Here is a 26,517-nt window from a genome sequence, read left to right as displayed (position 1 = left end):
GCCTTTTCTGGGATAGTGTTGAGGTTGGGGGTCCACTTTGGGTCCTGGGAGATTGTGGATCCCAGAAACCTGAAGGTCTCCACAGCAGACACAGCGCTGTTGAGTACGGTGAGAGGGAGCAGTGTTAGGAGGCTCCTCATGAAGTCCACTGTCATCTCCACAGTTTTGAGCTTGTTTAGCTCCAGGTTGTTCTGACCACGCCAGAGGGCCAGCTGTTCAACCGCCCGTCTGTACGCAGACTCATCACCGTCCCTGAAGAAGCCAATGACCGTTGTGTCGTCTGCAAACGTCAGGAGTTTAACAGATGGGTCTCCTGAGGTGCAGTTGCTAGTTAATCCAGTTGCTGGATGTGATTTTTCCTGGCCTCATCTGCTGCGTCCTGTCTGACAAGAAGGCTGTGATCGACCGTTGGATGTTGTCCCCGTTTCTGTAGGCCTCCTCGTTGGCCTGACGAAGCTGCCTGAGTTTTGCAGTAATCCAGGATTTATTGTTGTTTGTATGTGCAAAAGGTTTTATTCGGCACACACATCCTCATATAAACGTATCCACCATAACCACCTACAACAATACAATGCTGCAAGCACATTGATGCATTAGTAATGTAATATATCTGTCACCGTCTGTACTTTTGATACATTTTGCTGATCATACTTTTGTACTCTCACTCAAGTAGGATTTTAAATGTAAGACTTTCACTTGTAATGGAGTAACTATACATTATTGTATTGGGCTCTAATGATTCGGTATCTGACCAGTTATCTCTACATGTATGTTATACAGAGTGAAGTAATGGAGCAAACCAATATATATATATATATATATATATCAGAAAAATACACATCAGTACTCCTGTAATTTAAAATGCTTTTTTTAATCATGGTATCACTAAACCATCCAAAATACAGGGGCTCTTAAAAAAATGTTAATACAAGATACATTTGGTCACAGGATTTACTGTACATTGGTGTCAAAAATCTCTCCACTTGGCTCACCTTTTACAAAGAGTAAGAGATGTCAGTCTGCACTATGTATTTTCTTTCTTATTCATAAAGTAGCGGTGCTTTGTTCTCTTGGAAAAGGCACTGAGGTAAAGGCACTGTTGCACAGGTATGGACTAATCTAAACTATTCGATTTTTTGGCGGTTGGCTGAAATTGAAAGTGAAATGCATTTCTTATTAGGTTTTTAAAGACAGTGTCAGCACTTGTGATTGATGGCATGATTAGGAAATGAGCATTTAAAGGAGCACTTCACCCACAAACTGACCATTTCGTAGATCAACTACCGGTACGCACCCTGTTACCTTGAATTCATGAGGACATTTTCGGGTTTTTTCTTTCGCCTAGGTGATGGAAGAATCAAAAACGGAAAAAAGTCTTGATGAATTGAAGTAAATGGGAGCCACGTTTAACAACCGCAAGACAATATCAAAACATCCGTTTACTAACTCTCGCATAACTTGTGCATTATAATCCAAGTCTCATTTATCCAGTCCCGTTCACGCTGGCGTGCCTAAACGTCTGTGAGTGTGGAGAGTGGGATCGGGCCAGTATGCACAACATGCTTTATGTCTATTTTGAGGAAAGAGGAAGAGAAGAATATCTTAAAAAGGATCTATTCTGTTAAAGGCAATCTGTTACACCGTGGGGATCACTTCTGTCACTCCACATCGAGTCTAACTGATGAAAATCAATGTCAGTATTGATCGTTCTGCTACCTGCTCATAGTGAAGGGTTTCTAATGATGCCCACCTCCGGATGAGCTCAATTATCAAACTGTTAGATGGCAGAAAGATCCAGCTTCAGGCCCACTTCTCTCCAATTACAACAGGTTTCATATGAGGACCATACTTTGCCCTACATTCCTGTTTGTGACCCGTTAGTCGTGTACCAGTTCAGTCACAGCCCAGTATCTCTTCAGCCACAGATGACATCATAGAGAGAGAGACAGAGTCTGTCGCAGTGACATAGCTCTGTGCAAAGGCAACTAAATTATCCATCTCACCTCTGAATCTCACAAATTAACACTTTATATCTTGTTTTTCTTCATTTCTAAGTTATGAGGCTATTGTTTCCCAATTTACAGTCTTTATGCTAAGCTAACCGTCTGCAGCGTCATATTTAGTGTACCGATATGAGAGTGGTATCAGTCAAGGAAGTAAATATTCCTTCAGGTTGTGCTGATGCCAAAATTGAATGTTTAAGTAATAGTTTGACATTTATGGAAATATAGGCAGTTCATTTACTTTGTTGCTGAGAGTTACATGAAAAAATACAACTCTCATGTCTGTAGCCTAATTATAAATATACGGCTACAGCCATCAGCCAGTTAGCTTAGCATAAAGACTGGAAATAGGGACATAGCTAGCCTGGCTCTCTCTAAAGACAACAACATCTACCAACACCTCTAAGCTCAAGTAACAGTTTGTAGGCTATATACTTTTTATTGACTCGTACAATCATAGACGTTAAAACAAGTTTTGCAGGAGGATTTTTTTTTTTTAAATCTCTTTGGCAGTGAGACACAACAAGTGGACCTGTCGTCACTAGGAATGGGGTCCGTTTGAAACAGACGTAATGTGTGAACTCCCACTCTAAATACAACGTAGGTCCGTAAACCTTCCCCAGTCAATCACAGGGAAACTTTTTAGAGTTGTTATTCTGCGTCCCGTTCAGCATCACAGGTCGCTTATTGCAGTGGAAGAAGTCGGCACGTAGTAGGCGGTGGCAATAAATCATGATCATGACATTCATCATCATTATGGAGAAGAGGAAGAATAAACTGTGGTCCAGCCTGGTGTAGTTGTGGACGATGTACCAGGTGAGGTAGAACTGGGTGCCCAGGCGAAGCGTCACGTAGGTGACGATGTTGACGAGTTTGTTGATGTAGTAGAAGGAGGAGGCCTGAACGCCCGACAGCTTCAGCATCAGCCTCAGGTGCAGGGTGACACTGTTGACCTCCACAAAGAGAGCGACCACGGCGCCGGATACATACACCTCAGTGAAGAGGGCGTACAGGAAACACGAGATCACCTGAAGAGGAGACACAGAGAGGTGAGGTGTTGTTGTTTTTTTACAGCCAACAACTCCTGTGTTTGATGCTCTCATTGTTTGTCTTCGCATTTCATTTTATTGTTGTTGTTTTTTGTAAGCAATGCTGCTCACATAACCTCCAGAGGAGGAAGCTGGACGGTTTGAAAATAAAGACTGAACAGAAAGACACTCTATGATGCAGATAAGATAACAATGTCTTAGTCTTTTACACACACGTGTGAAACTTGCGAAGATCACCTTGATATCAGCATAAGCTTCACATGCTGATGTCTTATCCAAACCAAAGGCAACCTTAAACATGGCAAATAGGCATGTGGTCTTACCAGCACATGATGGAGTAAGAATTCCCATGATTGTCTTGCATATCCTGTCAGGATAATATTCCCCGCGTCCTGCACAAAGTACCCTGAGAAGGACGAAATAATGACACTGAGAGGAGGTTCAGAATACAATCTATATTTTACTGTTCGTTTGACGTTGAAGCTTTTCTTGAAAATGTTCATCCTTGGTCTGTTTGACACAACAGAAGCATGACGATGACAGTACAATTGCTTCATTTACTGAAGCTCAGTTTTTGTCATCAACGTCTTACATGTTTAATCTGATAAATTGACATCTGACATATGTTTTGACACATAAGGATACAGTAGCATGTGTTAAGCTTACGAGTTTTCTCAGATTGTCCCCTGCCTGTTTGGCCTCCAAAAGCATTTTTTTGCGTTATACCTGCATTCATATATCAGTCATAGCAATGCAAGATGTCCCTTGTGTCACTTGTTAACCAAGAGGTTAGTTGAGCTGATCCGAAAACAGGGTTTAATATTTCTCTTCGTCATTATTAATAGAAGACGACAACTAAACAATTCACAACATAACCATGGTTCTCAAACGGTGTAGGCCTCATTTAGCTGGAGCTATTCAAGTGACTAATATACCACTAAGAGTCCCTTTGTGCCTCGTCTGACACGCCAACAGACACACAACAGCCTCCATATTAAACAACCTGACAGTATCTAGTGCGGTTGGCCTCAGTGGAGCTTATGTTTGCGGTAGTTAGCGCAGACCTCCACAGATTTGAGTCTGCATGGTAACACATGAGACATAACCACATACAGTACAGCTCAAACAGCACACAGAGCACTGTGGATTATATCTGGTGTCCACGGTGATTTAGAAACAGGTTAGAGGGGCGGATCCTTTTGTTGTTTCTCTGAACAGCAGCAGCAGCAACTGCAAGGTGGCACTGTTATACCGCCACGGTACATTCAAAGATCAATTCAAGGATGGATGAGTCAATCAGCACCTCACATTAAACTCGACCTGCAACGATTTGTCAATTAGTCGCAGTAAAAATCATTAAAATCGCAACTTGTTTTCTTTGTCATACATAAGGTATCTTTGAGTTTTGGACTGCTGTCAAACAACCGTCATGTGAAACACTACCGTAGGCTGCGGAAAGTTATAGTTTCAGCACTTTTAACAATTTTCTGACTTTTTAGTCAAAACGGTTTATAGACTCAAGAAAATAATCAGCAGATTAATCAACACTAAAAGTAATGATTTGTTGCAGCCCTACACTAAATACTACAGGATAACAAGTAAAACAACTTCAGTTAGGATTTGCAATTTAAATGAAAATGCAAGACAAAGAAAAAGTCTGAAGAGAAGTTTCCTTGGTTGAAGTGTTCTTTTCTTTCTTTTGTCACGATGCATTCACTGACCTGTTGAGACGCAGACGAGCAGGTAGGACAGAGGGGTGTGGTAAGAGTGAAGGTTGCTCAACGTCTCTGGCCAAACCAGCACACTGGAGAGGGATACACGTTATAGAAAGATGGGTCTGTGTTCACCTCACTCAGGCATCCATGGGCTCACTCATGGAGAGAAAAGCAGGAATAAGCAGAGACGTTAATATCAGGTGTTCTGGCTTCTTTAAACCCCCGGACTAATAGATAGTCAGCAGTTGAAGCAGATGTGCTGTTTATGTTTTACAACTCTTATAGTCTAGCCTCTATTGCTGTCTCTAGGTCTGTTAAAAACACAGTCTCCCTCTGATTTTGCAGTGTTCTTTGTCACTTCTCACTGCAGTTGACAAATGGGGGCACACCTCAAAAAGCAATAGTTAATCTGCGTCCCCTCCCTGTATAAACACACCATGACAGAATCAGTGTGTTGATTAAATACCTGTACCTGATTAAATACCCGTAAAGCAGCAAATTGTTTCACATATTTCCTTGACACTACTTTGAGTGAACAAATACCTACTTTTAAATTATTGTCTCTCAATCACTGCTATTCACATATTACACAAAAGCATCAATAAACAGCCTAAGAAAGCTTGGTCTCAAACATAGTCTCCACCCAAATAAATAGTTCCTCATGATGCTTTCACATGAGTCGTTGAGCCAGCAGGTTTTTCCAGTTGATGCGTCAGGAGGTTCTCTCTTAAGGAAACCATGTAGGCTGTGTGTGTGTGTGTGTGTGGCTGAAAAAAATGGATTTATTTACAGACCTCGAGGTCAGACACAAATTCACAAGTACAAGCAAATAGCAATAAGAGTTTTATGTGGCTCACAGTGTACAGTGGTATTTCCCTCCCCACTTACAAAATGCCAGTCTCTCCCCCGTCCCCTCACCCTGTCTGAACATACCATTCTTCTCCTGGCTGCCACAGACTGTCACTGCTACACACTCACTCTCACACACACATAACACATCGTTTGGACTGTGAACAGACAATGGTATCCCACTGTGTGGATGGATGGATGTGTGAATAGACAGATGTTTGGATGGAAACTTACCAGGTCAGGGCCCATGTTCCAGTCAGCACGGAGTGCACCATTGAGACGGAGAGGTTCTTCCACTTCCAGCATTTAAATTCATCCTGCTTCACCACTTTGGGCATTGGCAGCATTTGCAGCAACCGGTGGATCACCTTGAAAATCAGAGCGAACACCAGCACTGACTTGCCTGGGTGACGCTTCAGCACAGGGACCAGGGCGTCCATCCTGTCCTCTGCTCTCCCTCCCTTCTCTGTACGCTTGCTCTTACTCTCTACAGTTTCCTCTCTTTGTCTTTTCCCCTCTGTTCGATTTTCCACGCTCCTGTGAAACGTCTCGTGGTGTCAGTGATGGACAGATTTGCACGGTATGAGATGGGGCAGGGCAGGGGAGGCGCTACTGCAGCTGCGAGAGATGATCTTCTGGTTTTAATAAACTTTGAACTAAGTTTCTAAGAGCTGAGTGTCCGATTTACGCGGCAGCCGCCTTTTTCTTCTCACGTTTTCAGCGCCCCGAGTCCGTGGTGGCGATTCTCGTAACAGGTCAATCCAACGAAACAATGTTTGTCTTCAAGCAGCGCCTTCCGATTGTATGTGTTGCCGCCCTCAGCCCGCCCGTCTGTGCAGAATGAAGAGTGGGCGTGGCGGTGAGGGGTGGGCGGTGCTGCTGCGCCGCTTAAAAATAAAAACAAGGAGGGACAGAGATGTGATCACGTTACACTAATCACAGAGCAGGGCTACCGAAACGAGATTTGAGGTAAGAATGTCTAAAAAGACCAATATAGAGCGATCTCGTGTGACGTCACAGTTTTAGCTGTCGGCCATGTTGGAGTACACACAAAGCCACTGGCATGCACGACTGAGTCGCATAACCTATCGGTGGTGAACTTTTGTGCTGTCTTTGGTTGTGGCAGCAGAGCTGATAGAGACAAGAAATCATTCTTTCCTTTGCCAGCGGTCATTACACATCAAGGAAATGACACGAAGGAGCTTTTTTTTTATTAAGTCGTCATGTTTGTCTGTGATTTTTCCCTTCTGTGGGCCACAATGGAAACAAGTGTTTTTCGCTTTTTTGTGTCACCCTGTATTTTTTAATGTATTTATTTGTATTATTTGTATTTTTATATTTATACATGTATTTACATTGTTTTATACAAATAAATCAAATCAAATCCAAGCGATATCTCCTCTGGATGACTGTAAATCTCTTTATTCTGCTATAGGCCAGAAGGCAAATAGGGGCTTCAATAAATGACACATTACATTATCAAATTCAGGATTACATTTCTCTTTAAGTCAATTTGTGGCAATGTCAAGTTCTGTAAACATACGATTGAGAATATGAACACATCTTTGTTATGTTTGTAGCATAACAATGTAAATCTGGTGTGTTAGACAGGCAGCCTATCTTACGCCCTCCTTCCTTGGCCATAACTCCTTCCATAAACACAGCGTGTCTCTCATCCCCCACAGCTGGCCCCCTTTGCAGCCCAGTGGGGAAAAGGAAGTGAGTACAACTCGTCAGGAACAGCTAAGACCCTCCACACATTACCATCTGCACCACAGATGCCAAATATACATCCACGGTGAGTTCACTTTTCCTGTTAACTCAACTCTTGTTAATGTATTTCTTTAGTCCTATCTGTATTTGTTTTTTGCACATTTGTATTCATGCTTTACTGTCTTCCTCTTCTTATTCTCTATGAATGCATGTTTGTCTTCTTTCCTTTGTTATTAATGATCTACTTTCCCTAAATCAAAAAGTTAATGTTTATTTTCAGTTATAGAACTGAAACATTCGGTCAAATGAATACAGTAATGCTGATAACATCTTTTTTTAAATTATGCTCGCTACGTTTCAACTGTGTATTTGTTACAAATGCCACACCACACCATCTCCAAGCCTGAAGCACAATCCCACTCATGTTAATCCAAGCCTCTCAGTCACTTGAGGTGGATGAGTATCAACACCTGAATTAGAAATGATCATACACACATTTATCTCTTCACGCATTGACTACTGCAACTCACTTTTCACATCACTCAGTGTGTCTGCTCTTAACCGTCTGCAGGTCATCCAAAACGCTGCCGCCAGATTACTCACCAGGACAAACCGACGGTATCACATCACCCCCGTACTCCGATCTCTCCACTGGCTCCCTGTAGCATCTCGGATACACTTTAAAATTCTCACCATCACTTACAGAGCACTTCACGGTCAGGCTCCGGCTTATGTAGCTGATCTACTTCGCCCCTATTCACCCGCCCGCACTCTCAGGTCAAATGCTCTCGGTCTTCTGTCAGTCCCACGCACACGATTTAAGACCCGTGGTGACCGAGCCTTTGAGGCAGTGGCCCCGAGGCTCTGGAATGCTCTGCCTGCAACGCTGCGCCTCGCAGATACTGTGAATACTTTTAAAAGCCAGCTCAAAACCCACCTGTTTAGGCTGGCGTTTGTGTAAAAGTAAACCCATGTCCTAGACCTGCTCTTAAAATATGTTTTACATTTTTATTTTATTTTTTATTATTTTTAATTAAATTTTTTAATTTTCTCTGTGTAGATAATTTATTGACCCTTGGGTCACATTGTGTTTTTTATGCTTTTAAATGTCTGCTCTGTTAAGCACTTTGTGATACCACTGTCTGTGAAAAGCGCTATATAAATAAAATTCATTCATTCATTCATTCATTCATGATATTTTAAGGAGATGCCCCAACACCCACAAACCCTAAAATGAGCCACCTCAACCCCAAAGAATTCAACCGTTTGAAAATTGCTCGAGGCAATCTCAGAGATTCATGTATCAAATCCTTGTTGGCCTTTACTGGCACCTCCACTTGCAGTATGGACAGCCCCACCAGCCAGCTGGCCTTACAACACACAGCAGAACTCATGGACGGGCCAAATGTGCTCAGAGGTGACACCAGAGCCTTCAGGATGACTGCTCTCCGTGTGCGCTCCTTAGTGAGTATGTTAGCGCAACTGGGAAGGAAAGACAGAGTCTAATTAGAGTGTGGCTCACATGTTTCCCGCCTGTTATCTCGCCCATGACCTGCGCTTTAGTTTCTGATGCTTAATTCATGCCCTCAGGGTGCCCATACCAACTCTCCTTAACCTGGCTGACTGGCTAGAGTATGAGCTCCAAGTGCAAGAAGACAACACCAGGTTCAGCAGCAGCTCAAGGAGGGAGAAGGAAATAAATATCAAAGGGGAAAAGAAAACCTCCAAGCCTACAATGGGGCCCTCAGCAGTTCTGATGATCACAGCCGCCACATCTTAGAAGGAGACAGTATCACCACCCTCAAGAGAAATCCGTAAGAAGTGCTGCCCCTACTGTGACAATAGTAAACATTCACTTAATAATTGTGTCAATCTGCAGATTCTCAGCCCCCCAGAGGCCCTGCAGTTGTGAAGACCCGTCTTGAATGGTCTCTCCAAGGCCCAGCATAGGGACTGAAGTATCGTCTGTCAGAGCAGCAGTTTCTGTTCACGTCCATTCTGTCATCACCAGCAGACATCTACAGCCACATTAAGAAGCTGTGGCAAATGGACCTTCTGCCATGGCGGAGTGAAAAGGCCTGCACCAGCTCACGCCAGGACAAAGAGGCCGCGGCTCTTCTGGAGAGCGAAACAGTAAGAGTTCAGATAGAAGGTTTCCACCAATATGCTACCCCTCTCTTATGTGTGCAGAATATGCTCCCTGTCAAGGCGCCAAAGGAAGCAGTCCTCCCGCTGCTTCGAAAGTTGGAAACCGGTGAGGAAGACACTGCTGGCTGTGCTGCTGAAATTTCGAGAACACACTGTGGCCATCGGTAGCGATAAACGCAGCATGTTTCATCAAGTCAGAGACCTGAGGTGAAACCTGAAACCTGAGGTGCCGCCCACGTATAAGGAATGAAGAGTGCTTACGTTTGGCACCACAAGCTCCCCCTGTTGTCCCAAGTTTGCTCTCCAGAAACATGCCATTGATTACAGCTACGAAGGAATGGACACCAGAGAGGCAGTACTGAGTTCATTTTATGTTGACAACTGCTTCACCTGCTTATTTCTCACCTCCCACCTGAGATCAGATCAGATAGGACTCAGTTGTGATAACTCAAGGTTAGCCAAATGCCTCTGAACCGGCTCTTGGACTCCTTTGGCATTACTATAAAGATTGGCATGAGAACTGAGAAGAGATGGGGATCATCTTCAAGTATATGACTGCCAGGGCCGTGCACTTACATTTCCTCTCCAGTATTGACACAGACTCTTTCCTGATGGCTTTGAGAAGGTTTTTGGCCTGCCGTGGCAAGCCCTTTGAGCTACTTTCAGACCAGGGCACAAATTGGGTGGAGAGCGGGAACTACAGGAGACCTTCTCTTCACTGCAGTGAGACCTACAAGCCCAGCTCGCTTCCCAACTGATCAAGTTCACCTTTAACCTGCAAAGTGCTCCCCATTTTGGCAGCTGTTGAGAGAGGGAAATAAGGTCACTCAAGCAAGCACTCAAAGTCATCATCGGGACACATTCCATCGCTGAAGAGGTCCTGCAGACGGTGCTCGTAGACCTTGAGAGCATCATTAACTCCAAGCCTTTGGGCTACACCTCTTCAGATGTGGCAGACCATGATCCTGTCACCCCCAACTCATGGGGCGGGTGGATGAGTCATTGCCCTAGGTGGTGTACCCAGAGTCAGAGCTCCTTAGTAGAGAGTGATGGCATTCCCCTTCTCCTCTTATTTCCTCTCAACTCTCTTCTCAACATCTACTGTCAAATCAAGACAATAGGCCCAGATAATACTTTTAGAAAGAAGCTACTGTGTTGATTGGACATGAGTTTGCCCCCTATATCAAGAAACACATCATACAGAGTATGGGCTGCAACATAAAAACAACACCACTAGATGGAAGCAAAGTGTGAAGAACGGGCATTTCCTTCAGACTGATGCTGTTTTTCAGCTCAGTGACTCAGAGTTCTTCATCAAACCACTTGGAGGCATCTCTCCCCAATAAACTCCAGGAAGACCCATCTCGTTGATGATGATGTGATGATGTTGAAATGTACTAGAAATTAATTAATAGTCATTAATAAGGCCGCAATTCCTTTCATAAAATGATTCCAAAATGTTCATGTTACACTGCTACACATGTGTATTTATGTGTGACTCAGAAAGAGAAATAAAAGAGAGCGACTGGTCAATAGGTCTAGTGTTCCAAGTGTGAAACTTGAAACATGAACCATATAATTAATCTGCGTACATCAGTTGAGTGCAGGCTTCTCTGTAACAAGACACTTTGCAGTTCGAGAGAGAAATGTAACTTGATACCATCTCTTGTTTTTCCTGGTTACCTCAACGTGCATTTTGTTGTAGTGTGAGACAATGAGAGTCTTTTGCTTTCATAGTTTTATCACAGAAACGTCACAGAATCAAGTTTCCAAAGAAACAGCTCAGGATTTCTGACAGAAGGTGTTATTGCATCCAAGCCACAGCAAACACCAAACAGTTTAGAAGGTCTCCCGATATCATTTGATGTCTTTGAGACAGGAATCTTTGTGCCTGGCTCAGCACAATATTGATCTCGGGGTGATTTTTCTTTCTCCTGAGGGCTGTTGAGAAACGGCTATTCTGTGGAGACTCTGCAAGCCTGCAAGAGAGAAAATCTACGGGTTGATTGAGCTCCAGCAACTGCTTCGTAAATAGCCAAACAAAAGTAGGTTTGTCTTGTTCAGAGACAGACTCTGTTTTGTTCTCAAGCAGTAATGTAACTAATTGACATTGATTAAATACATTTATTATATCCATACACAGCGTTCCTAACCCCCAATCTATAAGGTTTAAACTAGGAGTAATATCTACAGTGAAAAACTTACATAGTAAAAAAGTGCCACACACACACACACACACACGTATAGGAACGTAGACTGTGCTCACACACATACATGTTGGCTAGAGAGAGAGAGAGAGAGAGAAAGCACAGTAGTTACTAATATTACTAACCATTCATTACTTGTATTAACTACACCTGTGCTTTTCCTTGTCTGTGAAAAAGGCTATGAGTTAACGATGAGAGAGAGCAAGGTGAAAGCATCGATGTGAGGAAAGATTCTAACCCACAACTTCCTGTAAGTCTTAAGAAATCTCTAAAGATGAATAGTTCATACTTGCGGTTTAGCATCAGTTTCACTATCATAGACAGTGCATTCCAGGTTACTGACTGTTGTGTCTTGAGACAGAACACAGCAGCACAAGGACAAATATGTCACTGAGCTGGTCTAAGGAGTGCCACACATTCTGCAAGTCTCCTGTAGGCGCTCCTTTGTTGAGGTATTATATCCCTGAGAAAGCGCAAACTACTGTTTGTTAAACCCTCTCCTCACTTATCTTACCTCCACCTAACTTCATTTTGAAAACTGCAAATTGTAGAGAAAAGGTTAAATTACACGAATAATGACTGTTTGTGGTGATATATCATAATTTCAGATTGATGATAATAGTGGAGGTACTTCAGCACAAAACAGAGCAGGCTTTGTCACAGCACAAAGCATTTATTATCCCCATGGCAGAGGGGAAACAGTGCTCATGCAGCCCTCTTCCTGCTTATCTCAGACAAGAGGAAGGCACTTTATAATCACCAGGCGTCTGGATGTCAGACTACAGTATCTGAAGTCCATGCTCTCGTCGTTTCCTGTCACAATTGTTGGATAACACTGTGCTGAATACATTTTTGGCATGCCAGTACTAAGATGACATACAATGTACTATAAAAGCAGTTTGTAACCTAAAATACTGAGTCACTTTCGAAAAGGAAATTATATTGGTTGGATGTGATCTTTTCTTTGTCATGACGACAGACTTCAAACGAGATTGCTGTTAGTTGAAAAAGTGGAAATTGTAAAATCAAGCAAAACAAAAATAAAACCAATTATTTGCCGATATATTCTTTGTTGATATCTTTGGTTTGTTCAGTGTTCACTGTGGCTGCACAACTTTACATTTCATGACGTCCTGACATACATTTCTGACCTACAGTGTATTTGTGTTTATACTACTGTCTATACTGTATTTATCTGATCTAGTAAATACCCCATATTCATATCATACCTCCAGCTGTTTTTCTCTGTATATAATGTCTTACAATTTCCATCACTTTACAGTGCCAAGAAAACATATGTAAGCCCCTGGATTGCTTTGCACGCTTACGTCATAAAATGTGGTCTGACACTGACTAATTCACAGTAATGGACAAGCTTCATCTGCCTGAAAAAGTTTAAACATTTGTATGTTGGTGTATATATTTATACTATTTGCTTGAACATTGAAAGTCATGTTGTAAAAATAAAGTGAAAACTTGTTACTATCTTTCTTGCACATGTTGATCATAGCTCCACATTGGCGAATACAATTTTACTACTTATTTTGGCATTTCAGGAATGTCTTTCGTGAATGTCGCTCTTCAGTTCATGTCACATAATCTCAATTGATTTGAAGGCAGGATTAATTTGAAACTTGAAATTAATCATCAGACAGTTCATTTTTTTCAATGTGTTTAGGGGCACTTTACGTTAAATCTCCCAACTTCCCAAATATAGATCTCTTTCTTTTAGTTGGCACTGCTTCGCAGTACATGCTGCACATTTTCACTTTGTATATATCTTTATAGACATGTCTTCCCCTTACTGTTAATCCTATACACTATATTTATTCTACAAACATATATTGTGTTAATGTCTTTAAAATCCTATACTCTGTGACTGAAAACATTCATTCAAATACAGTAGGCTACTGTTGTATTTTGCAGGAGAGTTTTTCCTTCGCCTAATTTTGTCCCTCGTCGCTTCCTGCAGTAGTTGGGACGGGTTGCCTGGAGACCGCGGAAACGTTTGGGAGCAGCGATGGAAAAGTATGAGAAAATCAAAGTTGTCGGAAGAGGAGCTTTCGGGTAAACTCTTGAGTTTAGTTACACTTTGTAACTGTTAGCTGGTTTGTGCTACACGGATATGTTGTGCTGACTATGTGTGAAAACAAGGTGTTGGGTGTAAATGAACAAAGCTAGGAATCCCTAAAATGGGGGACTTCAGAGGAAGAAGACGTGTCTGGAAAACGTTACACGTTAAATATAAAAACACGTGATTTAGTTTATTGAAGCGAGCTGCGTGATTAATCATAATACCAAAGCATTTCTGGGTTTATTATCTGCTAAGCAAACTTGGTGGGTTTTGTCTTTTAACGCTAACTAACAGTTTGAGTGACTTTTTTTTTTTTTTTACGTTTTAGCTCGGCGACCCATAAGCTGTTATATATTATTAATCATCTGAATAATTACATTCACATCACTTTGAATTACTAGTGGCTCTACTTCACATTTGAAAAATAAAGTTGTTTTTTAAAGATAGTAAGTTAAATGAATAATGTCCTGTTACTAGATGACTACTTTACTGCTCATTATGCAACGTATTTAAAACTATTAAATGTTATTTAATGAAAAGCAAGTCACACAGCTCTCCCACTGAGCCACAGTTGCCCGTGTATTTAATAGTAGCCCATAACAAACCCATACCCTTCTTCACACATAATAAGCGAATGGAAGCACCATGTTTGTTGGCTCATTTACATTATTTCCCTCTTTTCTTCTTATTTCTTACAAGTCTTTTCATTGGGTTTCCAACAGACATCACAGTGCAATTTAACACAAAACAAATCTCCTTACCCACACCTACAAAACTGTCACACGAGATACAAACCACCAACGACCAGCCTACCGTATTGTTTATGGAACTAAATATACATCCAAGTTTTCTTTATTTCCTCCCCTGTCAGGATCGTTCACCTGTGCCGCAGGCGCAGCGACGGGGCCTTTGTCATCCTGAAGGAGATCCCAGTGGAGCAGATGTCACGAGACGAACGTCTGTCGGCTCAGAACGAGTGTCAGGTCCTGAAACTGCTCAACCACCCGAATATCATAGAGTACTATGAGAACTTCCTGGAAGACAAGGCCCTCATGATAGCTATGGAGTATGCACCAGGTAAGCTTACTGTAATATCTAATTACACGACCCCCTTTTGTTCATTGTCTAATGCTTTACTGTTCCCATGGTTTAGTGCTGTAGGGCTCCATACCTTTTCTTGTTCCCATGTCACCATCTAGTATCAGTCTCCCCGGTGGTGTTTTGAGGTGATCAGGTAACGTTTCTGTGATATTGAAAGGTGGAATGTAAAAAAGGTGGATCCAAAATGTAGCAGCACTACCCAGAGCCAGTATTCAGCCTGATGAGGCGCCTTCAGCTGTTCTTGTGTTTAGGTTAAAGATCAAACCTTTTGCTGTCAAGGACCCTAAAGGACTGGATAATCTTTCATAAATACATTTTCTCATCCTTGCACACTGTTGAGGTTCTTGATTTGCTGGTGGAACCACCACAGCTAACTAAGATGGCTAAATTGATGTGAAAAACAAAGGTCTCTCCAAGGTTTTTTTAAAATAATCTTTGAAGAATGTTCATATCATCATCTCACGGCTGTTCACTCAACTCAGTAACTTGATCGATTTCTAAGTTTTTGTGGTTTTAAGGAACAGAAGTCCTCGTTATTGTTCATTCTATTATTTTTAATGTGTTCCTCATGCAGGTGGAACTTTGGCTGATTACATACAGAAGCGCTGTAACTCTCTGCTGGACGAGGACACTATCCTTCACTTCTTTGTACAGATCTTACTTGCTCTGTATCACGTACACAACAAACTCATCTTGCACAGAGACCTTAAGACACAGAATATTCTTCTTGACAAGCACCAGATGATCGTCAAAATCGGTGACTTTGGCATCTCCAAAATCCTCGTCAGCAAGAGCAAAGCTTACACGGTGTGTTTATTTGCCTTTGGTTTGGAACTGTGATTACTTCAGCAACATGCATGTCCTGATATGTTGAATCCGAACATGCGCGAGCGCAAATCCTTTCCTCTTTCTTTTCACTGTGCAGGTGGTCGGTACCCCATGTTACATCTCCCCAGAGCTGTGTGAGGGAAAGCCGTATAACCAGAAGAGTGACATCTGGGCTTTGGGCTGTGTGCTCTATGAGCTAGCGAGTCTTAAGAGAGCCTTCGAGGCTGCTGTGAGAAAAACCTTTATTTTTTTTTGCAAAAATCCCTTGTTTACTTGGATGTAGTGATGTAACTAGCACCACACTTGTGTTAGCTTTTTAAAAATGATCATTGCCAATTGCACAGAGGGGTACTAATGTGAAAATCGTACTCCTTTGCCAGGGATTTTGCGTCGATGATTGGGGATTTTTTCACATATTTCTAATACGTTTTGTAATTTCACTGTATAACACTTTATAATGTTTGCTTTCAGAATCTACCTGCGCTTGTTCTGAAGATCATGAGCGGAACATTTGCTCCGATTTCAGACCGGTACAGCCCAGAACTTCGACAGCTCATCCTCAACATGCTCAATCTGGATCCATCCAAACGACCTCAACTCAATGAAATAATGGCTCTTCCCGTATGCATCAGGCCCCTGCTCAATCTCTACACGGATATAGGCAATGTCAAAATGCGCAGGTACTGCCTTAATGCATGACTTATGACGAGATATTTTGATGCTAATTATTTGAGATAAATATTTGAGTTTTTCTTCTTCTCTGTTCCAGGATTGAGAAACCACTGTCTGCTGTGCATACTGGTCCTCATGGTAGACCAGGAGGGAGACTTCCCTTAAACAGGTCCAGAGGTCAGGCTCATAACACTATTATTTGACAACAGAACTAGCTGGTAGATGCTTTACTTTAACGACTGATTTGATTGTTGTTTCTTGGTCTTAAACAGATGGATCCGTCGGTTTAGGATCAGGGAAGGTGCATTCCCTCCCGCTGTCAGCGGTGTACACGTGGGGAAGTGGAATTTCAGCGCCTCTCCGCCTGCCGATGCTCAACACCGAGGTGCTTCAAGTGTCTCTGGGCCGCACTCAGAAGATGGGGGTGACCAGGTCTGGCCGTCTGATTACATGGGAGGTCTGTGTTGACCCATACATATTATTATATTTTCTAACTCGTTTACTATGCTGCTTTAATAATTTCTCAAAGTCATGCAATATAAAGGAAACAATTCATTCCTGATCCACCGTCAAGGATCAGCTGTGATCTACTCTGCTCTCTCGGGTCAAACCGTCTCCCCCAATTACAGTTTGGTGTTTTTTATAACTAGTTTGTTGTATTTAGTTGGTATTCAGCTCTCAGAAATATCAATGGTCAAAATCTGGTTTTCGTTTCAGCCCCTCAGAGAGCTTCTTCGTAGACTAAACCGCCACATTAGAGGGGAGAGTAGAGTGTTAAAGAAACAGAGATAGCTAATTCTACACCAGCAGTTGCCTCAGCGCAAAACAGCCACAACCAATTTGCTGAAAACAACATGTTTTTGGATTTGATTTGATTTTCTATGGAGTTAAATGAGGCTGGCTGTAGAATATGGGTACTCAATAATAGAATCACTGCTGGAAGACATCACACATTGATGGATCCTAATGGTGAATCAGAGGATGGATTCTTCCTGTCACATTTTGAGTTGCTTGTGTTTTCCAGGTCACAGTTACATTCTCACGGTTTGGCCCCATTAAAGACCAATCATCCCTTATTGTCACAGGCTCCATCAGTGGGCTCCGGTGAGGCCAGTCTGCCCGGTGCAGTGGAGCAGATGCAGCCTCAATTTATTTCACGTTTCCTTGAGGGTCAGTCTGGAGTCACCATCAAGTCTGTGTCCTGTGGCGATCTTTTTACCATCTGCATGACAGGTTGGTGGGCGGTTGGTGGGCTGTTCTGCTTTTTATAACCATCAGAGACATCACGCCCATGTCAGTTTAGCAGGCAGCTTTTTTTAAAGTAAATGTCAGCACCACACGTGGCTGTAAAACGCAGAGGCAGTGTTTGAACATGCATGAGGCAGTGTTTGAACATGCATATGACAGTGTGGATACAGTCAGCTGTTTTTCCAGACTTGATCAGATGGCGTGGATCCACTTGTAAACTTCTCCATGTTTGCCTCACAGTTTGCAGTTTTTCCTGAGCTCAAACTGTGGTGCTCTGTTAGTCAGTGTGCATCAGGACGCTGCTGTCAGTCCGTCCAGTATTGCAAAGCAGATAACACAGGATTAAAGACCCGTCCTCTCAGCCCAGTTGCCTCTCTTTCATCTCTTTTCACTGTAGTGACACAGATTAGCGTTTCCGAGATGAGGATTAGAAGCATTGTGTTGGTCTACGTAAGAATACACCTACAGCCATCAACTAATAGTGTCTTTAATCCCTGCTTTTTATTTTCAATTTGCAGACAGAGGCATTATCATGACGTTTGGAAGTGGGAGCAACGGCTGTCTAGGACACGGTAACTTCAATGATGTTACACAGGTACGTGTCCACCATCCAAAGGACACAATACTCATATTAAATGTATACTCACTTGCCAGTTTATTACAGTAGATACACCTGACTAAAACCAATGCAGTCTGCTGCAACAGTCTTGCAATAAGTTCTACTTGTGTTAATATTTAGTTCACCTTATCTACCGGTATGTTAAATTTGCCTAAATATGAGACACATCTCAGTATAATGTAATACAGTTACCGTAAACAGCACCACGTATTCTGTCCTCCAAAATTATCATAAAGTTCAATCAAAGCACCTCTTTAACTTTCCATTATAGCCATTGTGAAGGTAGGATTTATTGCAGGACTTTAAAGAAAAATATTTTGGCATTTTAACCTTCAAAAAGATTGGGCAACCAGAGTGCTACATCCCTACACATCTGTAACTTTTGTCTCTCTCTGCTTTTGTACTCAGCCCAAGATAGTCGAGGCGCTCCTCGGCTACGAGCTGGTTCAGGTGTCGTGTGGTGCTTCCCACGTACTCGCTGTGACCAATGAAAGAGAAGTATTTGCCTGGGGAAGAGGAGACAATGGTAGGAAATAAACTGGCTGTTTTCTAATTTATCTCAGTAAATAATCGTTTGGTGCTTGATTGGTCTCTGTCCTTGTTTCTGTTCCTCTGTCTGGAAGGTCGCCTCGGGCTAGGCACCCAAGACACCCACAACTCTCCGCAGCAGGTGTGTTTACCTGGGGAATTTGAGGCCCAGAGGGTGGTGTGTGGAGTCGACTGCTCCATGATTGTCAGCACCCAGTACAGCATTGTGGCATGTGGAAGCAACAGGTAATTATATTTTCCCACTCAAAATTACAGCCATATGTTTCGATGTCTGTCACTGACTGACATGAGCTAATGATCAGCTGTGAACCATCTCATTTTACATTTAATGAGAAGACAAAGCCACAACACATATATATATATATATATATATATATATACATATGTATGTATATATATATATATATATATATATATATATATATATATATATATATATATATATATATATATATGTATATCTATCTATATATATATATATATATATACTGTATATATATGTGTGGATGGAGTGGTGATAGATTAGATGAGATGTTTCTCTGAGATACTTTCCTGGTGCAGAACCTGTGAGACAGCATTCTCTTGAAATGACAAACACTTTTCTATCATTGTTAATCCGTCTCTCTGAGAGGTTTTTGGAGGTTTTAGAGTTGTGTATGAGTAGGACAGTAAAGACAACAGCATTCATTTCATGTCTCAGTAGAAGTAGCATTGTTCAGATACCGAGGACTCAGCAGCTACCTGCAGCAGATAAGGGAAATAGGAATAAAACATATTTTTTATTCCTAACATACATTGTATATTAAAAGAGTGGTAAAAGGATTTAATAAATGCAGTTTTCTCTATTCCCCTCTCTGTTCTAAGTAGCTGGATTTATTTTGTTTTGCTGTGGTCAGGTTCAACAAGCTCGGCCTGGATAAGATAACAACTGGAGAGGAACCAAATCCCTTGAATCAGTTGGAAGAAGTCAATTCTTACTCTCCAGTCCAATCAGCCCCACTCAACAGTGAGAAGATTGTTCACATTGACATTGGGACAGCCCATTCTATTGCTGTTACAGGTAAAATATTCCCATTGTTAATCTATCAAATCACATTTTTAGAATCATATTTGAAATGATGCATCTCTGAGTGATTGCCTCCATAATGATATGAAATAGAAGTAGGTCATTGTTTCATTTAGCATTAGCCAAATTAGTTCTCTAGGTTCCTGCAGCACCAGACTGAGTAAAACGCTGCCTGAAGAGATCACTTCCAACGTGTTCTACAGTAAAGCCAAAGTGCTAAAGCTTGAAAAAATCTATTGTGTCAAAGTCTTAAAATAGAACACTTTCACCGACATTTTCCAGAGAGGGGTCAGTGTTTTACCTTTGGCAGCAACCAGCACGGTCAGATGGGCTGTAGCTCCCGTCGTAGCAGCCGTGTTCCCTACCCGGTGCCCGGGCTGCAGGGCATCACCATGGCTGCCTGTGGAGACGCTTTCTCCTTAGCTATCGGATCTGGTGAGTAGAACTTACTATATCTGCCTCGGTTTTTAAAGGGTATATGTGAGGTCCCCAGAAATAACTGATACAGGTGTCATATGTTCCAACATACCAGGTGCTACAAAAGGAGTGCAAGGGAGACCTGAAGCTCTGTCCAAATTTACTATGGGAGACAGGAAATAGTTTTCTTGTCCCTGCATGATGATGCTAATGCATGCTGGGACGGATTAGAAACTATTCTTGTTGGTTGAGAACAGAAAACCCTGACGTCTGAAACAGTCTGAACTGAAAAGCGTTTTCATACAAGAGCCATGTGCTAAACCTGAAGACCAACGATAAGCACACACGTCAGTTTAAAGAAACGATAATGAACTTTCAAACAGTCCCCGTGAGCAACCATGTGACCACACAACAAAAGTGTAACTTCAATTCAGAAACAGAGCCGTTTGAATTTTTACTGTGACGGATTTTGTTCCTCTTTCAAGTCTCTGGAAGTTTATTTCCATGTCAAACTGAAATGAACTGAAAGTTGAATGGTTACATGGAACATATAGTATGGTTTGGTAAAATGGTAAGTAGTACAATACACCCTGGGCTTAATATATAAAACCATCGGTCTGCTTCTTTGAACATGTGGGTTAACAGGTAACAGATGTGTGTGTTCTTGTGTGTCTGTAAGTCTCTGTTTTGGTGGTTAAATGGTAAAATGTCCTCTTGTGCCTGCGACTGGCTCCCCGGGGAGAAAGCCAGCACTGGCAGCGCTGCCTGTAGGTTTCCTTTGTTGAGGGAAGTCTTTGTTCATCTTTGGCTTCCTTCAGATAGAGTCATTATGCTGCTGCAGGAGAGGCAGAGCTGTCGGTAAACAGTGACCAGCTTCTTCTCCTCCTGCTCTCCACAGATGGGGAGGTGTACACCTGGGGAAAGGGGGCCCGCGGCCGCCTCGGCAGGAAAGAAGAGGACTCTGGGATACCCAAGGCGGCGCAGCTCGACGAGAGTCACCCGTTCACGGTGACGTCGGTGGCTTGTTGTCATGGCAACACTCTGCTGGCAGTGAAACGTAATATTTCGCTTATTAGCCTTTAACAAACACTGTGAGACGTTGGGATGGTGGTGAAATGTAACCGAGAGAGTGCTAATCCCCAGAGGAAAGACGGGCTCACCTTGAGACGAGCTTCTGTCGATGGCGTCGACAGACTTTCATGTTTATGAAGAATTGATAAAAGACTTGTTTGTATGTTTGAAAGCTGATGACATGACTACAGCGTTGTTTTACGCGGTCGTGCATCTTAAAGCATTTCCATTCACAGGCGCTCCTGTTAACATTAACAAGCTAGTTCCTTCCAGCTACACCTGAGCAGAACTTTTCTATCTGCATGCCGACAGTAATAACTCATTTTGCATTGTGGCTGTTGATTGTAGACTGAAATGATTATGACATCTTACTGAGGGGAACAAAAAACAGCAATCTGTCCCTCTTTGTCCTGCCGGTGCAAAGCCACAGATTCCAATGAAAACTGCAAAAGCAGTGAAGGTGGGATTAAATCGTCCCTCTGCACTCCAAATTGAAAATAGCTGCAGATTTAGAGAAGATTAAACTGCATCACAATTTAAAAAAGTAACAGAGATGTTGGTAATCCTCGCTACAGGCTGCTGTTTAAATGTTTCGTTGAACTGCATCATGTGACAAGGACATGGAGACCAACATGGACTAACACTCATAGAGGTCTTTAGCAGGGTTTGATGCAGATCGGACTAGTCCAGAAACTACTGCACTACTACTGCACTACTACACCTTATTAGAACTGTGTTGGTAAATGTTTTCAGGTAAACTATATACGAAGTAAGTAGTACAGGATCAAAACGCAGTGAAACCCTCAAACACCTTGATTTAATATAGAACTAAACACACACTGTATCATGAATGGAGTGAAAATTATGTCTTCGGTAAAATAACGACGAAATAGAAACCCTAAACTGTTTGATTCCCCGACTACAACGTTACTTACTGTGTCCCCCTCTGTAGTCAGAGCTTATTTAAAGCTTACTAACAAACCAACATAATCAAAGGTTGGAGGTGGAGCTGATTTTAGTCAAAAACCTGACTAACTGGGGGGGGGGGGATCCTGCTACATATTGGTCGTAGAGCATGACAAGGTTGTATCGATATTTAATTAACTGTCAGCTGCTATCGGCCTCATTAGTGGAAAAGTGATGTATCGGTCAACAGTAATCTGTTCAACATGATACGTCATGTGTTAATTCATTACTGATTATTCTGTTGAATATTTGCTCAATCAATCGAATACTTGTTTGGTCTAAAATATGTCAGGGAGTAGTGAAATATTCATGCCAGCATCTTCAAACTCTTTGTTTTATCCCACCATCAGTCCAAGAGATATTCAGTGAACTCTCTTATATGGTGATGAGAAGAAACAAATCCTCCTTTTTAACATTATTGCTGAAAAACAACCGTGTTTGATCTCTTATTGACATTTCACCCTTGTCCCTTTCTCTTCTTTCAGCTTTGCTTGAGGAACCTGTCCCGAGATGATTTTGTCCTAAAAAACGAACCCACACCCACTCAGCGGTCGCCCTGAAGCCCATCTGTGGCATAAGGTGAAGCTGCCTCTGGATATAACTCTTCCCAGAGGCCCCCGTCTGTGCTGCCGTTGAAAGATTTCCTTTCACGCTGCAGCTGCGCCCTCAAATTCTCACTTGGTCTTCCTTTCTCTGTCTAGTTTTTTTCTCTCTCTCTCGCTCTCTCTCCAGGAATGAATGTTTGTTTCATTCTGCGGTTTGATATCATGCAGCAAAGCACAGAAAAGGTGAAACCCTGTGTGTTTCAGCAGGTGTATCTCTCACCAGGTTAGTTAAAAGAATGTTGCAACACGGTTACTGGAGATGGATTACAGGAAGTCATTAGGCAGCTTTCATGTGGCGAGCTATTGTCCTCTCTCTCGTGTAGAGTTAGCATGATAAAGGCCAGTAACAGTCAAACTGGTTTGCGCTCTCTTAAGCCACTGGTGAATGAGACGACACAATGCAGAGAAACGAAAGGAACGAAAGCCACTTGAGTGTCATCAGTCGAATGAACCTAACACAATAATCTCCATCGCATTGCCAGCGCTCACATTGTGCTTAATTGGATTAGTCCTCCAATACATTTGTAACACCGCAGATAACGATGTGTTTTTCAGGGGTCAACAACGTCTTTAAGATTGAATGACTGTGTCCGAAATAAGTCCCTTGTTCCCTCGTTCACTACTCCCTATATAATAGCCACTTAGTTTACTCTGCAGGGAGCCGTAAATATCGACATGTATGAATTATCTAATTTCTTTCTTCATCACTGACATTCATGTAATTTGGCTTAATTGTATTGTGGGATTGTAAGCAGAAAGTATTGTAAAATAAGAAAAGGTATAACTTTATTTATCCTAGGGGAAATCGTTGTATAACAAGCAATACAAAGTCAGAAAGAGTGCAACAGCAGCAACAAACTATCAAAATATCAAAAAACAGATACAAAATCCAAAGTATAGGCAATACCAAAATATGAATAAGTTTAACAGTAAGGATCATAAGTCGCTTATATACTTGGACGCTGTTGTTTTTGTTGCATTGTATGTTAGCTTGGGGCACTATTTATAGAGCATATGTCACACTCACACTTTGGACACTCGAAGAAAATGGTAGACAGCAAATAAAGTGCACGATACAATAATTGTGTTGCAACTCACAGAAATGCGTATTATATTTAAAATGAGATGGAACATATGTCGTGGAAACTGTATTCATAGGATGACCTAGACTGTTAACTGTAAATGTGGTGGAAGAAGAACTCTGACCTTTTACTCAATAAGTAAAAGTACATAAGTATTTGCATCAAAATATAGAAGTAAAATGACTCATTATGCAGAGTGGCACATTTCAGAATAATGTATATTATATTACTCTATTAGAATTACTGATGCATTAATATGGTCATCACTAATGTTGCAGCTGGTGATGTGGGGCTATTTTTTTTATGTTTCTTCTATACTTAATCAATAATAATAAATCTTAATGTATTAGTTGACTGTATATTGTTTTAGTAATCTGAATCTGCAAAGTAACTTAAGCTGCCAAATACATGTAGTGAAGTAAAAAGTGCAATGTTTTCCTCTATAATGTAGTGCAGTAAAAGAATAAAGTACCTTAAAATGGAAATACTCAAGTAAACTACCTCAATTGCACTTACATGTGAGTAAATGTACTTAGTTACTTACCACCACCGGTGTGAGTAAAATATTTGTAGTTTTTGTTTGTTATATTTACATTTTCTAGTGTTAAAGCTTTTATTGTCACACTAAAAACATAAAATAAATCAATAAAAACACGAAAAGAAAGAATGAGCCTCACAGGTGTCTGTTGGTTTCTGGATATCTGAAATGACATTTTGAACACTTTAAAACATGCAGCCTATTTCAGAGAATGTAATGTTTCCTGTGGCTGCTATAAGACATCTGTAAACAAAGAACCAGACATACTTATCATGACTGGGAAGGTAGACTTGATAATAATACAAGATATACATCATCATCTTAAAATGAAGTATAATGCCGGATCTCTCAGTGAGAGTCTGATTACCTTTGCTTTTATTCAGCCTCCACAGTCGCCATCATTCCCACATTAATCACCTGATTCATTATGTCGTTTTCATACAGCTATTATCACTTGGTATGATTATAACTAATATTATATATTACAGTTACACTGTAGATTAATATGCATTTTCTCCAAGTGTATTCATCAAGATTCTGATTAGAAATCACATATTTGTACAAATATTATTTGGGGGGTTTCTAAGGATGTTATTCTTCATTTATTTTATTTTTTTCTGTTGTCCTGTGAGATGATGTAATGATGATGTAATCCAGTGGCAATACAGCAGGTGAAAAAAATTGCTAAATATTTGGATGGGCTCTATATTTCTGCTGTCGTAAAATCATGTCCAGTTTTGTTGTGTAACAAAGTATGTCCGGTTTTATTTGTTATAATGTATAAAGGCAACATTGTAACAATAAACACACTGAGATTCATGCCATTATTCGTTGTGTGTGTGTGTGTGTCTGCTCTACCACTAGAGGGCACCTGTCTTCTCTGACTGTACTGTTGGCTTCTGTATTCGATCAATTGGTCATTTATTTATTTATTTGACTGAGATATAAACAACAAAACCTTCCTCACCTCTGACTTTTCTTCTGATTAAATAATGTATGTAACATTTCTTCAGTCAGGGCCAGTGTGTGTGCACTAAATATACATATTTGCTTGTATCTGACAAATAAATAAACTAATACATATTAAAAAAAAGGCATGGAAAACAAACAATGTATTTCATTAGCAGCCACACAAAAGCTCCAATTGAAGCTTCATAATGAGAGATGAGAGGGATAAAATGGTGTGAACGGCGCTTCAGCTTCTTGACTCCTCCTGCGTGGAGGAGGAGGCGGGACTCGGTGCACCTCAACAGACGGAGCGGCTATGCATTGTGCTCAGTCTGTCAGTGTTGCATCCACTGAGGAGGAGGAGACGAGGGCCACACATTAACCCCGAGCAGTAAACGTGCAGGGAGAGGGTTTTCCAGGACCGAGCTGTGATCATCTCTGCAGCGTTTCCTGGACGGTGTCGTGTCGCTCTTTTGTGTGCCACCAGTCGCCGGGCTGCAGGAGGAACAACGGGGGAGGACTCGCCTCTCTTAGCCCGATCGGTCGGTGGCGGAAGGGACGTGATATGAACCCCTCATCGGCTTAAACAGCAGTGCAGCTAAATAGCCCCGCTTTCAGGGGGTGGGTGGGTGGGGGGGGGGAGTTCAGAGAGGACATTCATACCTTTTAACCTGCAGCTGAAGGCCGAAAAATACCCACGGAACCTGTAGCGATGCCCGGGTTTGATTACAAGTTCCTGGAAAAGCCAAAGAGACGGTTCCAGTGTCCGCTCTGCAGCAAGGCGATGCGGGAGCCGGTCCAAGTGTCTACCTGTGGACATCGGTTCTGTGACACCTGTCTGCAAGAATTTCTGAGGTAGGCTCCGGCGTGTTTGTTTGTGTTAGAGCCACCGCCGTGCAGACGATACTAGAGACTACACCGCAGCCTCGTCTGGTTTCGGTCGCGCGACAGTCAATAAAGGACGTGTAGGTGTGTCCTCCTCAGTCCTCACCTTTCCTCAGCGGGGTTTAACATTCATTTGACTATTTCATGCTGCTGCACAATTGTTA

The 26,517-nt window shown here is 41.8% G+C and overlaps 3 protein-coding genes across 3 annotated transcripts in view; 2 read left to right on the top strand and 1 right to left on the bottom strand.

Moving 5' to 3' along the window:
• Positions 1 to 893: 893 nt before the first annotated feature.
• On the bottom strand, positions 894 to 8,075 carry tlcd1 (TLC domain containing 1). The gene is made up of 5 exons (XM_079271685.1): positions 7,933 to 8,075; positions 5,851 to 6,503; positions 4,774 to 4,856; positions 3,376 to 3,458; positions 894 to 3,031 (listed from the first exon to the last, which is right to left on the bottom strand). The coding sequence occupies exons 2-5, from the start codon at positions 6,054 to 6,056 to the stop codon at positions 2,627 to 2,629; spliced, it is 777 nt and encodes a 258-aa protein (XP_079127811.1). The 5' UTR covers positions 6,057 to 6,503; positions 7,933 to 8,075; the 3' UTR covers positions 894 to 2,626.
• Positions 8,076 to 13,679: 5,604 nt separating this feature from the next.
• On the top strand, positions 13,680 to 25,366 carry nek8 (NIMA-related kinase 8). Its single transcript, XM_079272577.1, has 15 exons — positions 13,680 to 13,751; positions 14,630 to 14,835; positions 15,434 to 15,666; positions 15,785 to 15,916; positions 16,159 to 16,367; positions 16,457 to 16,536; positions 16,632 to 16,816; positions 17,445 to 17,592; positions 18,126 to 18,202; positions 18,635 to 18,752; positions 18,850 to 19,000; positions 19,672 to 19,835; positions 20,124 to 20,276; positions 21,157 to 21,315; positions 22,781 to 25,366. Exons 1-15 carry the CDS (start codon positions 13,705 to 13,707, stop codon positions 22,807 to 22,809), a joined length of 2,091 nt encoding a protein of 696 aa, XP_079128703.1. The 5' UTR covers positions 13,680 to 13,704; the 3' UTR covers positions 22,810 to 25,366.
• Positions 25,367 to 26,134: 768 nt separating this feature from the next.
• traf4a (tnf receptor-associated factor 4a) overlaps positions 26,135 to 26,517 on the top strand; it is a 33,887-nt gene continuing 33,504 nt past the window's right edge. The window contains exon 1 of the mRNA XM_079272717.1: positions 26,135 to 26,323. Within this exon, the coding sequence (XP_079128843.1) occupies positions 26,181 to 26,323 (143 nt within the window). The 5' untranslated portion in view covers positions 26,135 to 26,180. The remainder of the gene's footprint in view (positions 26,324 to 26,517) is intronic.

This window comes from Melanostigma gelatinosum, assembly GCF_949748355.1.
Source record: "Melanostigma gelatinosum genome assembly, chromosome: 7".
Lineage (NCBI taxonomy): Eukaryota > Metazoa > Chordata > Actinopteri > Perciformes > Zoarcidae > Melanostigma > Melanostigma gelatinosum.
The sequence above is the reverse complement of the archived record's forward strand: the minus strand, read 5'-3'. Positions and strand labels throughout refer to the sequence as shown.